The following is a 14,686-nucleotide window of genomic DNA, read 5'->3' as shown; positions in this document are numbered from 1 at the left end:
TCATGAAGAAGGTACAACACTTCATGGATGTGGAAACCTTCATCTTCATCTTCTCTTGCTTGATCTTGTCTTTGAAAACTCCTCTCTAACACTGAAGAAAGTCTCTAAACTAGACTATCAATTCCCATCATCTCTCCTTCTAGTTGTGAAGAAAACCCTATTTTTATAGTCCTTGAAACCACTCCAAAACAGATCGAATAGGAAATAGGAAATCGGCCAAACTCAGACTCCAAAATTTGTGTTGTCTTACAGCCCTGTTTTGATATAATAAACTTCCTTTTCACAAAATGTCTGTGAAATACAAAGTTGTTTAGCTTTGAATTTCCTTTCAATCATGTAAAATTTGAGCCATTTTGACACTCACAGAAGGAAATACAGCCAGAATACAAAAATAGGTCCAGTTTCTGAATAAAGAAAGAATTTCCTAATTGGAGAAGTATACTTCCTTTTCTTCTTGTTTCCATTCTCATCCGCTTGTGACTTCTTTTGGACTCTTCTCCAAATCTAATTGAACTTGGATTTTCATGACTTGTGATCTTCCACCAATCTCTTGGATACCATCTTTAAAGCACAAAATCCATCGTTTTAATTGATTTTATAATTAAGGGCCTGAAAATAAGAAAAATATTAAAATAACATAAAATTATAAATAAAACTATTACCAAGAGAATAAAATATACAAAGGTAAGAAATTATACAAAGGCACAAAACCCATCGTTTTAATTGACTTTATAATTTTATTGTTTTGGTAAACTATTACCAAAAGAATAAAATTATAAATAATTTGGGTGTTTTTTTTGTTTCCGGTTTTGATGATCTGATAGTCATATTTTGGTAAAAAATTGTTTGGAAAGAAAATATGGAAGTTCATTCGCAAGGTGTTTCATTAATGACCGGATAGATTTGGTGTTGGTTTTGAGGTAGACTGTCCCGCTCCCCAGAGAGACACCGTAGGCACCTTCATTAGTTCATTTCACAATTCAACCCGCATATATAATGGAGTAATATATTCGAAGCTGAAATGACTTCTGACCAATCCAAGTCAAGAGAAATTACAATGAAATGACAAACAAGAATGTAAGAGCCAAAGACTCCATTGCTAGACCTTTACTCTACTCACAGAGTCTTTCCGTTCTCCACACTACGAGAAACCAAAGACTTTGATAAAGAAAATGAAACCAGAACCCAACAAACCCCATTTTCACGTCACGCCTCAATTCCAGTTTTTTCCTTCACAATCCATTTCATTTGATCTTCAAATCCATACTTTCTTTGCGTAACCAATTCATTTGATCTGAGTGAGAGACACGAACAAAGATCAAACCCCAAAACACTATTTTCAGTAATCAAACCAAGACCAGAACCAGAACTTGTTCTCTTTCGCAATCATCAAAAAACCCTAAACCCCAATTATCAAAAATCCCACAAAGAATCGTTCAATCTAAACCAAACCCATGTTGGCAAACATCCAAATGCCCTCCGCAAAATCCGTGATCTCGGCGGCAGCCTCCATCTCCGCCACGGCGGTGGTGGTCCGCTCCGTCGCCAGAGACTTCCTCCCGTATGAATTCCAACACTTTCTGCTCATCAAATTCCGCCACTTCCTCACCACATTCTCAAACCAACTCACCATTGTCATCGACGAATTCGATGGCCTCAACTCCAACCAACTCTTTAGAGCCTCCGAGCTCTACCTGGGCACCATCATCACCCCCTCCACCAAACGCTTCCGAGTCACCAAACCCGAAAAAGAAAACAAAATCAACGTTTCCATGGAGCGAAACCACGAGCTCACAGACACATTCAATGGGTTTCAATTGAAATGGAAAATGGTCAGCAAACAAGTTCAATCCAAGTACATTTCCGACTCAGATGGACGACACAATCCCATCCCGCGAACCGAGCTCCGGTACTTCGAATTGAGCTTCCACAAGAAGCACAAGAACAGGGTTCTTGAGGACTACATGCCTTACATCTTGGAGGAATCAAAAAAGGCGAAAGAGGAGATCAAAACACTCAAACTGTTCACTCTGGAGCGTGACAGGATGAGAGGAGGGAGCAGAGGGAACCCCTGGCAATCAGTGAATCTTGATCATCCATCGACGTTCGATACTTTGGCTATGGATTCGGAGATCAAGACGACTATAATTGGGGATCTTGAGAGGTTTGTGAAGAGGAAGGAGCATTATAGGAAGGTTGGGAAAGCATGGAAGAGAGGGTACTTGTTGTTTGGGCCACCGGGGACCGGGAAGTCTAGCTTGATCGCGGCAATGGCGAATTACCTTCATTTTGATGTCTATGACTTGGAGCTGACTGAGATTAGGAGCAATTCTCAGCTGAGGAAGCTGCTGATTTCGACTGCCAACCGCTCGATACTGGTGGTGGAGGACATTGATTGCTCCATTGAGTTTCAAGACAGGCTAGCAGCAGCAGCAGCAGCAGCAGCTAGGCCTATGAATCCTTATCAACGTAATCAAGGGTCTGGGGTAAGTTCGTTTGTTCTTCTTTATTCCATTTTTTCTTTCAATTCTTGCTTTTGAGTTTGGTCTATAACTCTTGACAACTACTTATCTTCATATGGTTTGCAAATTGGACAATAACTTTGGATTGAGCACATATTTTGATATTTAAGAGGTTGATATTGGTTATATGGATTGTAGACACCTTCAAGTTTTTGTGAAGAAACATAAATTTTTTAGTAGGCTGAAGAGCAAACATACCCTCAAGTGCCTTTTATTCAATCCTTGATAGAACCCTAAAAAAGAGTTAATTTCACAAAATCTAATTTGCAAGTTAGTGGAAAGCAAAAACATTTAGTACCAACTAATTTGGGATTAAATTTTTATATTAAGGTGGGGAAGGTTCAAGCCTATAGTACAAGTTATAGAACCTTGCAACAGTAAAGAAAATCCTAGTATCAATCTCCACTCTGATGGAATTGGATTTTGATAAGTTTGAAATGATTTAGGAATTACGGACCGACGGACAAGTGGCCAGCGGTACTAGACCTCTACTTTCCAAAAGGGAGGTCGGGGTTCGAGCCTCCATGGAGGCATGGGTGTGTGAGTACCAACTAGGAAAAAAAAAAAAGATTTAGGAATTGCGGAAAACACATGGGACTCAAGAAAGAGCGAATATAAAACTCCATTGTCTCCTCCCTCTTGTTGCTTCTTAATTATGACCGATATCGATCCAGTAATCAAAGTTGGGAATTCATCTGTCTTCCAAATCAGACAGGCATAATGGGATATTAAGTTAGTTTTGCATTTTGATTCAAGTATAGTACGCTGTGGGTTCACTAATTTTGAGATGCACCACAAGGGGATAACCAGACCTAGTCTCATGAGTCATGACAACTGACAAGGCTTCATTCATGCCCAATGTGATTGTTGTGTTTACAAGTCTTTTAAGAACTGTAGCTCATACAGTTATTGGTGTACCATTCTTCTTCTCATCTACATCTCCAATTTATAGGTGAAATGTATTCAGACCAAAATTGGATCACACTAAGTTTCAATTTCAGATAAGTTTAAACTTAGAAGTCAGTGCAGTAAGATTTCTATTGGAAAATTTTTGTTGTTTGCTCTTTCAACTTTGAACAATGAGAGCATCATATTACGTTATTTGCGTGTCTATGTGTGTGTGTTTTTGTGGAAATTATTTTGAAGAAACAATAGTAAAGAACATTGTAACGACCCGAACCCGTAGGCCCGAACCGTTAACCGGGTCCTTACCCGAACCCGAGGTCATCTACGTCCATCCACATCAATTCCAGTGTCATTACATAATTCCTAAGTTATAATCATGCTTCACAAAGATTCTAAGCAACTTCCCACAACATAGAATGAATTCTGCCAGAGAAAGGAACAAAATGGGACAAGGCAGAACAGTTCGGTTGACCGAAGTGAGTCCACCTGAACCCGTCGACCGAACCACCCTTCCGGTTTGCCAAAATGAGGGATCCCGAGAGCATGCAAAAAGTCGGTTGACTGAAGTGCCATTTCGGTCAACCGAAATGACTCTGAGAGCTGTATTTCAGTCACTGAACTTGCTACACTTTGTAGAATGAAGGTTAATGGTATTAGGTACTTGGAAAATGATCTAAAATCTGCCCCCAAGCATCATGAAATGAATTATACAACGTTTATGTATAAAAGCATCATCAATGGATCACATTACGACATTAGGTGCTTCATTTACATGAATTTGATACATAGTCATTACAAAGGGTCCATGTTACATCAAAATAGAGTCATACTCAAAGTTCTACTACAAAACCATGCGAAACAATTTTAATACATCACATGTCATGGTATTTTACAAAAATAAGTTCAAGTTTACAAAATGCTCTCAAATACACTCTAAATCCTTTTATGTCTGTGGTGGATTGTCATTCGCCACCTCCTTCCCGTGACCTGAAAAATGTTAAATATAAAGGGGTGAGCAAATTGCTCAGTAGGTGGTGCCTAAGACACCTCTTGTAACCCCGTGAATTCAAACAATGAATAAAATAATAGGGAACGGGGTCATGCTATGCCAGGAGAAAATACAACAAGTTACAAAACCAAGATAAACAATGTGATGCTATGGAATGCTATGTCATGCTATGTCGCTTCCCGTTTTCAAAATCACTTCCTTTTCTTCACTTTCCAAACCGTTAATATAACCCGTCCCTCGGTGACCCCTTGGCGACACGAAAGAAGGATTGGCTACTGTCCCTGACTCTTGGTAACCCCGCGGCGTCATTTGGGGCCAGATAGCTCAACCACGCTAGGGCGATCTCCTTAGTTCCCTCTAGGTTACGTTAACACCATGGACCTCGGTACCCCCTTGGCGTTCGGGTTTTCAGAAAACCTTTTTATCGAAACTTCTTCCCAAAATCCCTTTTTTCATTCATTTCAAATCAACTTTCCCAATTCCTTGCCCAATGTCATGCATGAATACATTATGCCTTTCCATGTCATGCCAATACCCATTAACATATATCTAATTTAAGCTCAATCACATAGCATAATCTACAAGAAAATCCCAAGGAAATATCATGCTTTTATGTCATAATTTTGGTTCTAAACATAATAGGCAAGGAATATCACCAATTAAATATGCTAATTTACACAAATATTAACTACACACATAATCACAAACTTCATTTACAACAATTTAAGCATCTTGAAGAAAAATCAACACAGTTTAGCATGCTATACAACAAATCACATAGAAAAATTCACAAAAGTGCAAGAAGTTGTGGATTAGAACCCCGACCTCCAAAATAATGAAAAACCCCAAATTGAATGCCCAAATTCGAAATTCTTAGGGTGGCCAAAAGTTGAAATTGTTTACATCAACTTAAAGATCTCGCTGAGCTCTTCGATTTGCCGTAAACGCCACCGAAAAACTCCTAACGGTTAAGGAGTAATCAAAGATTGAAGATTGAAGGAAAAAGAAGAGAAAAAGCAAAAGAAAAGAGAGAGAGGAGGAGATAGCCGGGGACAGAGAAAGAATGAGACCAAAACAGTTTCTTGGCCACAAATACAATTTAGTGGAAAGTGGGTCCCACCACCAAAAATTCAAATTTTGACTTTTCTTTTCTTTTTCCAACACACACACACACATATATATGCACACCATTCTACATTAACCACATATAACCACATATAACATATTAAATAAAATAAATAAAATGCAAATAGAACCAACCGACATTCCCGTACGCAACAATTCTAGTAGCGGGTTCCACACAGGACCGTTTGGCCCGAAAAATGGAAAAATGCCAAAATGGTAACTGTTACATTTTCAAGAGTCCTAAACTCAATGGAATGCCCAAACCAACTCCCTAACACACCCGGCACACCCCATGGTGTCCGGCACGATAAACGTGAAAAGACGAAAATGCCCTTGCCAAAAAAAAAATTCCAGAAAATGAAAAATGACAAAAATTGAAAACATTACAAACATCCCAGTATCAATCTCCAGTATGATGGAATTGGATTTTGATAAGTTTGAAATGATTTAGGAATTCCGGAGAACACATGGGACTCGAGAAAGAGGGACTGTAAACCTCCATTGTCTCCTCCCTCTGGTTGCTCCTTAATTATGACTGAGATCAATCAGTAAACAAAATGGGCACCCATCTGTCTTCCAAATCAGATATACATAACGGGATATCATTTTTTTTTTTTGATAAGTAATGGGATATCAAAATTTTCAAGTTACTTTTGTATTTCAATTTTAATTATAGAGCCCTTGCCATGCTGTGGGTTCACTAATTTTGAGATGCACCACAAGGGGAGAACCACACCTAGGCTCATGAGTGCTGTGCTTACAAGCCTTTAAGAACTGTAGCTCATACAGTTTTTCTGTACCATTCCTCTTTTCCGCTGCATCTCCAATTTATAGTTGCAATGTATTGAAGGCCGAAATTGGATCACACTAAGTTTCAACTTTAGATGTGGTGAAGTAAGAGTTATATTGGAAAATTTTAGTTGTTTGCTCTTTCACCTTTGAAGAATGAGAGCATCATATTACTTTATTTGTGTGTGTGTGTTTTTGTGGAAATGATTTTGAAGAAGAAATTCTCAAGCTAAACAATCTTATTGAACCCATTTGAAGGAAGACTTTTCAAGATTAACATTGTGCTTAGACTATGAAAAACATTGCCAGATGAATCCAACCCAATTTTTGAGAATCTACATTCTAGTTTTTCTTTGAAAGAAAAGCCATCATTCACAATCTACTGATATGTGTTTTGTCACCTGTAGGTTACCCTTTCAGGATTGCTGAATTTCATTGATGGATTGTGGTCAAGCTGTGGGGATGAGCGGATTATAGTGTTCACAACGAATCACAAAGATCGCCTTGACCCTGCTTTGTTGCGCCCCGGTCGTATGGATGTGCACATTCACATGTCCTATTGCACCCCATGCGGATTCAAAATGCTCGCCTCCAATTACCTTGGAGTTACAGAGCACGCACTCTTCTTGGAGATTGAAGAATTGATAGAGATGAGCAAGGTGACTCCGGCTGAAGTTGGAGAACAGTTGATGAAAACCGAGGAGGCTGACATTGCGCTAAGAGGCCTTGTTGAGTTCCTCGAGGAGAAGAAGAAAAGTGAAGAAACCAAAGCTAGTGAAGTAGAATCAGGAGCATCTGGAGCAAAAGATATGGCAGAGCTTGAGGGAAAATGTGGGTGTGAAAAAGAGGACGGTGAGAAGATTCAAGAAACACTTGAGATCAAGTAAATTGTTGCAGCAGTTTGGAAGAAGAGTTTGTATTTTTTCTTTTTTTCTCTTCTTTTTTTTTTTTTTTCTTTTTTGTTTCGAAAGTTCAAGCAAGCGTAGACACGCTAACAATATTATCCTTCACAGTTTGAACACTCGATCTGTCCTTTGGGGAGGAAAGAGATGGGTAATATCTGGGTTTTATGTAGAACAACCTCATTTATATGCCATATAATTTATTAGATCTCTCTCACTCTCACACATACACACACAAAATTATTTGTCCTATTTAAAACATCTCCACACCATTTTGTCAAAAAGAGATTGGTATGCTGAAGATGATTCTGTTGTTTATTCAATGAATTGGAAGATTTGATTCTATCAAATCCTACTCTTTTGCTTAGAAGCAAATGTCCCTGTGCAGTTATTGCCAAAGGAAAGCTATATAGGGTCAGTATTGATAAAACTCTATTGTGTCCACCTGAATTGTTCTTTTGGTGACTGAATGTTGATTTTTCATTTTGTTTACCATTGAAATTTAAAAAACAAAAAGAATTACATGAACAAATTCTAAGTTGCTAATGTTTTAGTGCTCTGTTCTTTATTGGTGGCCTGGTTGGTTTTGCTTGTAAGTTATAACTTTTTACTGCCAAATTGTGTTTATGCTCACAATTCTTATAGTGGCTTTAGTAAGTTGCGCGGTTCCAAAGACTCCTATAAGGATGAATATGTATAGCTTGCTCTTTTGATTATATTTTGAATTATTTTAATTTACCGAATAAAAGTAGTGCAAAAAAATAGAGTAGAGTAAGAGATGACATTAATATTTTTTTAAGGTAAAAAAACCTTAGTGAAAAAGAAAAATCATAGAGAATAACCATCTTGGACGAAAAATCCAGCATCTTGAACCAAAATTATACAAACCCTGTCTGAGTCTCACAACCACTGCATCCTGCGGGGAACTATTTGTTGAATGCCTCAATCTGACTCTTGCGACTCCACGTCCAGTTGCTGGAAGAATGCTTAGCAAACACTCTTATAGAGGGAAAATTCCCCATCAGATGGGCCTCAGAAAGTAATGGGCCAAGGCCGTTGGTTAGATCTGGCCCGATCACATTAATCAAACAGCACAAAGGACCAAAGAAACGCTAAGGCCCGAAGCAAGACATGAACTCCACTAGGCTTAGTGGTTAATCCTGTCCAACTAAAACTTGTATAGAAAGAATGGAGTCCTACACGGACTCCTCTAGGGTTTTGTACTCTATAAAGAAGGGCTTAAGAGTTTTTTTTGATTTTTTTTTAGTTAAAAAGGGCTCAAGAGTTAAGCCTCCTCTCTGGTGATATTTTTCTTAAAGTCTCTGGGTTTTTTATTAAGTGTTTGTAGGCAGAAAATTCCGGTTCGAGCATTCTGAGATAAGAATAAGGAAAACTGGTTTCCAAAACATTCACACAAGGGAACCGGTTGAACTCTAAGGCCATGTTTGGTGTGGGTGAATGGAATCAAATCAGAAGGAATGGAATGCTTTTCTTTCCATTCTTATGTTTGGTGTGGGCTATTAAAGGTGGAATCATCATTCTCTACCATTCTTGAAGAATAGTCATTCCACCATAATCATTCCTTCTCTTTACCAATGGAATAGACATTCCATTCCCATATGGAATACGATTAAAAAAAAATTATAACAAAAAAACCTATTCAACATCCCTTTTCTAAGCCAAACCCATCTCTGCTCTCTTCCAACCCATCGGCATCTTCCAACTGATTCGTCATCTCCCTTCACCGTCTTCCTCCACCGCCGGAGACAGATTTGTCTTCCTCCATCTTCTAAACCAAACCCATTATCATTCCTTTTCTAAACTACAAGAGTAGTAAAAAGTGATTGAAATTTTTCCAAAGCTCCGCAAAAGACCCAACTTTTCGAACTTTTTTGAGGGGTCAAACGAACTCGAAATTAAGTAGATAATATATAATTTGAAAGATTATTGAGTCTACTTTATGACTAGATAAGGATCATTTCGAAGCTCAGAATATAAAGTGAGATATTATTATCATAAAAATTGATTTACCACAACACCCCATGTTGGTATTGTTTCATGACCACTCAACTCATGTTCCAAGATTTTCAAAACATATTTCGACTCTTGAGAACATCCAAAAACCTATTGAAAATCAAGTGTACTCTCACACTCATTTAGAAGAAATGATGTTCAAATCCGATTGATAGATGTTGAACTTATGTTAATAACTTATCATTCAGTTTTCAAAATCGAGACTCAAAGTAAACATAAAATTACAACTCGGTTAACCTGTTTTGACTGCCAACACAAAAATTATGAAAACAGTACTTTGGAAACATAAAACTGTTTAAGAGGTAGGCCTACCAAAACTTTAATCACCCACGTATTATATATAAACACACACATAGATATCTAATATATATTTGATATACCATCTAAGAAATATGCGTAAAATTTTATAGGATTACTCTTATATAGATTGGAAAAACCTCCCAACAATCGCCTCGTAGTACACAGTTTTATTTCTCATACATAGATACTAGCAACCACTGCATTAATACACTTGGTTTTTCTCTCTTACATAAAAGTTATTAAACCAAACAGCTTATTACACAATGGCTTCAACAGAATGCCTTCCTTGAGGGGAAGAGCTCGGACTAAGGATAGTCAAAAACAGAATACATGAAAAAAAAAAAAAAAAAAAAAAAATCAAATACGTGAAGCAAAGGAAACTGATAAACAAACTACAACAAATTACTGTCATTTTCTTAGAATTGTCGTCAACCTCATGCACCTGTAATACAAGGAAATCAATTAGATTTTGAAAACTTCAACTTTACATTAAAAAAAAGTGATCTGATGTACACAAGGAATCTGATGTTTTCACAATAATTGTTATGATATTTGTGACTTAAGATCAATTAAAGAAACAAAAACTAACACATTGATATAGAGATTATAATTGCTATGTTACATGGACCCTTTCAAACTAGGTAAAGACGTGAAGTATCCGTCTCCGATATATATTATTTGGATATACGTATGAGATATATTTCTGGCATATTTAAATTAGACACGCACCTAAAAAATATATCTAATAATTTCATTTTATTATATTATTACTTCAAATGAGTGAATAAGTCTATTCTGGTCACTATATTACATATAACATTTTACTTTAATGAATAAAATAAAAATATTAAATAAAATGAATATTTAGCTGTGTCAATGTGTACTTCTATTAAAGATTTGACACGTCCGACGTGTGAATACATACTCGTACTCAACACACATTCCCGAGTATAATAGTCCTCCAAAGAAAAAAAATGAATAAGTAGAATGACAACTAAGGTAAGAAGCATGTGAACACTTAGCAAATTAAAGTTGGTTATTAGGGGTGTTGTGGTTACCAATTACCATACCAAAGAGATGCATGCAGAAAATTAGTTTGGTTATTAGTTTGGTTAGAAAGTGATGAGTTCATACCTACTTGTGATTAAACAGCAATTGTTATTCGTTTTCCTCCATCTGTTTTAAGAAGATTGTCCCTGATGACATGCAACTTAGTTACAACGACACCGATATCCAATCTTTCAGGTGGAGATTCTGCAGAACATGCAATTCCAATTCTAAATAGCGAAGTCAAGCAATCCTGAATCTTGTAACTGCTAAAATGGCTTTGATGGCGAGTATTTATGATGCTTGTGCTTGTCTCCCCGTCCTCTCCTTGTAGGAGAACTACTGGATCTATAATTTCAGCTACTCGATCTGGCCAAGCCATCTCAGCATAGTTATGAAGATTCATACCATCACTAAACATTTCATCAGTTGGCCGTTTTCGTGTAAACATCTCCAACAAGAGGATGCCATAACTGTACACATCGCCAGATGTTGATAACTCACTTCCCATACCATACTCTGCGCTTCAGGCAAACCAATGTAGAGTATAAAACAATTTTATTGTTAGCCAAAAAATGAGAAGAAAGAAAATCTAAATTTTTTAAAAGTCAATCCAAAATATACTTTTTCAGGCTCAAGACTATAAAAACTTGTCTTAAAGCTTGACAAAAATTAAAGAAAGCACAAAGAATAATGGATTTATTTATTGATTGATTGATTCATCTGTTGTTATGTTCCTCTAATACTCGTGCCTGATGAACAAAACCTGACAACTGTGTGTATTTACATAACTTGCACTCGGTATTTTTGCTACATAATTTTCCATTTGAAAGAAATTATAAATGTGAATAAATCAGAGTAAAGAAAAAAGAAATAGAAAAAGGAAGCATAATTACCTGGTGGCATGTAGCCAATAGATCCTTTGATTCCAATAGAACTGGTTTGATTTCCACTGTGTTTATTGTCAACTTCAAGAAGAAATCTTGCTAAGCCAAAGTCACCTACATGTGCAGTCATGTCGTCGTCCAAAAGAACATTGCTTGGCTTCAAATCGCAGTGAACTATCGGAGTTTGACAATGATGGTGGAGATAATCCAGTGCACAAGCAATGTCGATGGCAATATTTAATCTCTGAAGAAGACTTAACTCGTTTGGTTCATCCTGCTCCTCATATTCTCCTGGAACTCGATGCAACCACTCATCCAGACTCCCATTCACCATGAACTCATAAACAAGAGCCTTGAAATCATTATTTTGGTAATCAATGCTCGAACATGCACTGAGTACCTTGACAAGATTTCGATGCCTGATGTTCCTCAAAGCCTCACACTCCGCGATGAAACTCCTGGAAGCTCCTTGGTGCAAAAGGTTAAACACCTTCACAGCAATCTTTTTTCCATACTCATCAAGAATTCCTTCGTATACAGAACCAAAACTTCCCGCCCCTATCAAATTAGATTCACTGAACCCATTGGTAGCTCTAAATAGACTTTGGTAGGATACTTCCAGAACCAATCTTCCTGAATTGAATAAAGAAGTTCTTTCTTTATTCCTTTTAAACCAACAAAAAACTAGAAAACACAACACCAATATTAGCCCTAGAATCCCCAAAACTATTGGGATTACTAATATTAGGGCATGAGTTGATCCCTTCTTTGTGGGCTCTCTAAAGTTACATCTAGGGAGATGTAACTTAGGTATACCTCCACAGAGCTTGTTGTTTCCCAAGACTGAAGTTGCAGTTGCATTTGCAAAAACACCATTTATTGGCACCACTCCCTCGAAATCATTATAAGATAGATTCAACTTCTGCAAGAGTCGAAAGCCCTCAAAAAACTCCGGAATTGTGCCTGACAAATTGTTATGTGAAACATCGAGAACTTGAATACCTCTAAGAGAGCTGAGAGATGATGGGATGCTCCCATGAAAGGAGTTACCCTCCATGAACAAATTCTCCAACCTTACACAACTTCCAATACTGCTCGGAATTTCACCAGACAACAAGTTATCACTGACATCCAATTCTCCTAGATTTTTCAAGTTTCCGACTTCTATGGGAAGAGAACCAGTGAAATGGTTTCGAGACAGATCAAGAATGATTGATAATGAAGAGAGAGTGAAAACTTGTGGGGGTATGGTACCACTGAGATTGTTATTTGAGAGGGCCATAACTAACAAATGTTGGCAGTTTACAATACTTAAGGGGATGCTTCCCTGAAGTTCATTGTATCCCAAAAGCAATTGAGTTAAAACACTCAAATTTCCTAGTGAGGATGGAATGTTTCCCGATAAATTGTTTGAATCTAAATTCAATATACTCAGTTTCTGAAGCTTTCCGATCTCAATTGGAATATTACCCGTGAACTGGTTGCCCCACATATTTAACCAACCCAAGTTGATGAGATTCTCAAACCCTACAGGGATGCTTCCAGATATAGAATTATAAGCTACACCAAAGATATTAAGCTTTTTTGAGAAGTTGCCAACAGATTGGGAAAGCATTCCTCCAAAGTTATTACTGTCCGCTGCTAACACAATTAAATTGGTGGCATTACTCAAAGAGTACAAAAATCTCAAGTCATCATCAACTCCCCCACTTCCTAGATGATTGGCAATAATATTTACATACTTAATCTTACGTAGCCCTTCCATCGTAGGCACTTTTCCTACGAGATTGTTTTCATTGACTTGAAAAATTTCCAGTTCCGATAAATTGGATATCGAAATAGGAATGGATCCGGTAAAATTGTTGCTCCCGAGGCTGAGGATCTGCAGCTTAGGAAGAGTGATTCCTATGTCCCGAGGAAGGCTTCCGGTGATTTGGTTATTGTAGCTGATGTCAAGAGCTGTGAGAGAAGAGAGATTGAAAATTGAGGGAGGGATGTTACCAGATAACATATTGGCACCTAGTGAAATGGCTGTTAGGTTTGTTAGTTGGCCAAGAGCATCAGGAACACCGCCACTAAAATTATTCCCGAACGCATAGAGTTCCTCGAGAGACGACAAGTTCATAAAAGAACGAGGAATGTTTCCGATTAGATTGTTAAAGTTCATATAAATAAACTTGAGCTTTGACAAGTAGCCAAGCTCGGTCGGAATCGGCCCTACGAGTTTGTTATAATTAAGAATGAAACCAACGAGGTTAGAGCAAGCAGATAAATTGGCGGGAATGTTGCCACTTATTGAGTTATTGTGTAGCCCTAAAAGTTGCAATCTGCGTAGACGGCCAAGTTGGGGAGGGATTTCTTTTTCGAAGCTATTGTTCGGGAGATTTAGTACTCTCAGAAAACTGAGATTCCCAATGTGCGGCGATATGGATCCAAACAATTTCTGTGACTCTAGGTCTAAGATGGTGACCCTTCTGTGTCGGCGACCACATGTAACACCGTGCCAGTGGCAGAAGTGAATTGAACCATTCCACAAACTCATTACCTGGAGAGGGTCGTTGGTTATTTTAGCCTTGAATGCTAACAATGCAAGTCGGTCCGTCTCGTTCCCTCCCAGCCTGGAGGTGGCTGTAGTAGTAACAAAGCTTGCATGCATCAAGAACAAGCAACATGTTACTATAAGGTAGATATAAATATTGAAAAGTGACCTTGACATGCATAAGCCCAAGTTTGAAAGCTCCATTTCAGTTTAGAGAACTTGAAGTAGCTCACATTTCTGCAAAGTAAATGCAAAATATTATTAAATTCTCAAAAATAAATTAAGAAGCTAGTGGGCGAGGAGCATTTAAGAACAAATATATATTTAAACCTATGTTTAAAGTCTACCTACCTTTGAGAGATGGAGTTAAGTTCCAAAATCTTGAACTCACTTTCCTTGAAATTTATAGGGGAAAAAAAAACAGAGAGAAGAAAATGTGAAAGTTGTGATCACTCAGGGATGTGCTCTGAGGATTCCAACCCCATGATTGATTTATATACAGTTTTTATGTTCAACTTTTCCCACTTCGTGATGTTGACATGGTAAAATTTCTTGGACATATGTATATTTAATATTTACTGAATTTACCTTTGATTTGTTGGTCTCTGTTGCATTAAATTAAAAAT

At 37.5% G+C, this 14,686-nt stretch overlaps 2 protein-coding genes across 2 annotated transcripts; one reads left to right on the top strand and one right to left on the bottom strand.

The window, feature by feature from the left end:
- Window positions 1–958: 958 nt before the first annotated feature.
- Window positions 959–7,459, top strand: LOC132300626 (AAA-ATPase At3g50940-like). Its single transcript, XM_059797804.1, has 2 exons — window positions 959–2,486; window positions 6,759–7,459. The coding sequence occupies exons 1-2, from the start codon at window positions 1,455–1,457 to the stop codon at window positions 7,236–7,238; spliced, it is 1,512 nt and encodes a 503-aa protein (XP_059653787.1). The 5' UTR covers window positions 959–1,454; the 3' UTR covers window positions 7,239–7,459.
- A 3,272-nt stretch (window positions 7,460–10,731) lies between these two features.
- Window positions 10,732–14,177, bottom strand: LOC132301648 (probable LRR receptor-like serine/threonine-protein kinase At3g47570). Its single transcript, XM_059798887.1, has 2 exons — window positions 11,531–14,177; window positions 10,732–11,153 (listed from the first exon to the last, which is right to left on the bottom strand). The coding sequence occupies exons 1-2, from the start codon at window positions 14,175–14,177 to the stop codon at window positions 10,732–10,734; spliced, it is 3,069 nt and encodes a 1,022-aa protein (XP_059654870.1).
- Window positions 14,178–14,686: the final 509 nt, after the last annotated feature.

This window comes from Cornus florida, unplaced genomic scaffold (genome assembly GCF_030987335.1).
Source record: "Cornus florida cultivar Cherokee Brave unplaced genomic scaffold, ASM3098733v1 CherokeeBrave_3.0.0_Hap2_Chr03, whole genome shotgun sequence".
NCBI lineage: Eukaryota > Viridiplantae > Streptophyta > Magnoliopsida > Cornales > Cornaceae > Cornus > Cornus florida.
Note: the sequence above shows the minus strand (reverse complement) of the source record. Positions and strands in the feature narration are given on the sequence as shown.

Coding starts and splice junctions, on each gene's coding strand:
- LOC132301648 (XM_059798887.1), bottom strand. CDS start 14,177: ATGCATGCAAGCTTTGTTACTACTACAGCCACCTCCAGGCTGGGAGGG. Junction 11,154..11,530: donor TATTGGCTACATGCCACCAG/GTAATTATGCTT, acceptor CCTGAAGCGCAG/AGTATGGTATGGGAAGTGAG.
- LOC132300626 (XM_059797804.1), top strand. CDS start 1,455: ATGTTGGCAAACATCCAAATGCCCTCCGCAAAATCCGTGATCTCGGCG. Junction 2,487..6,758: donor AACGTAATCAAGGGTCTGGG/GTAAGTTCGTTT, acceptor TGTCACCTGTAG/GTTACCCTTTCAGGATTGCT.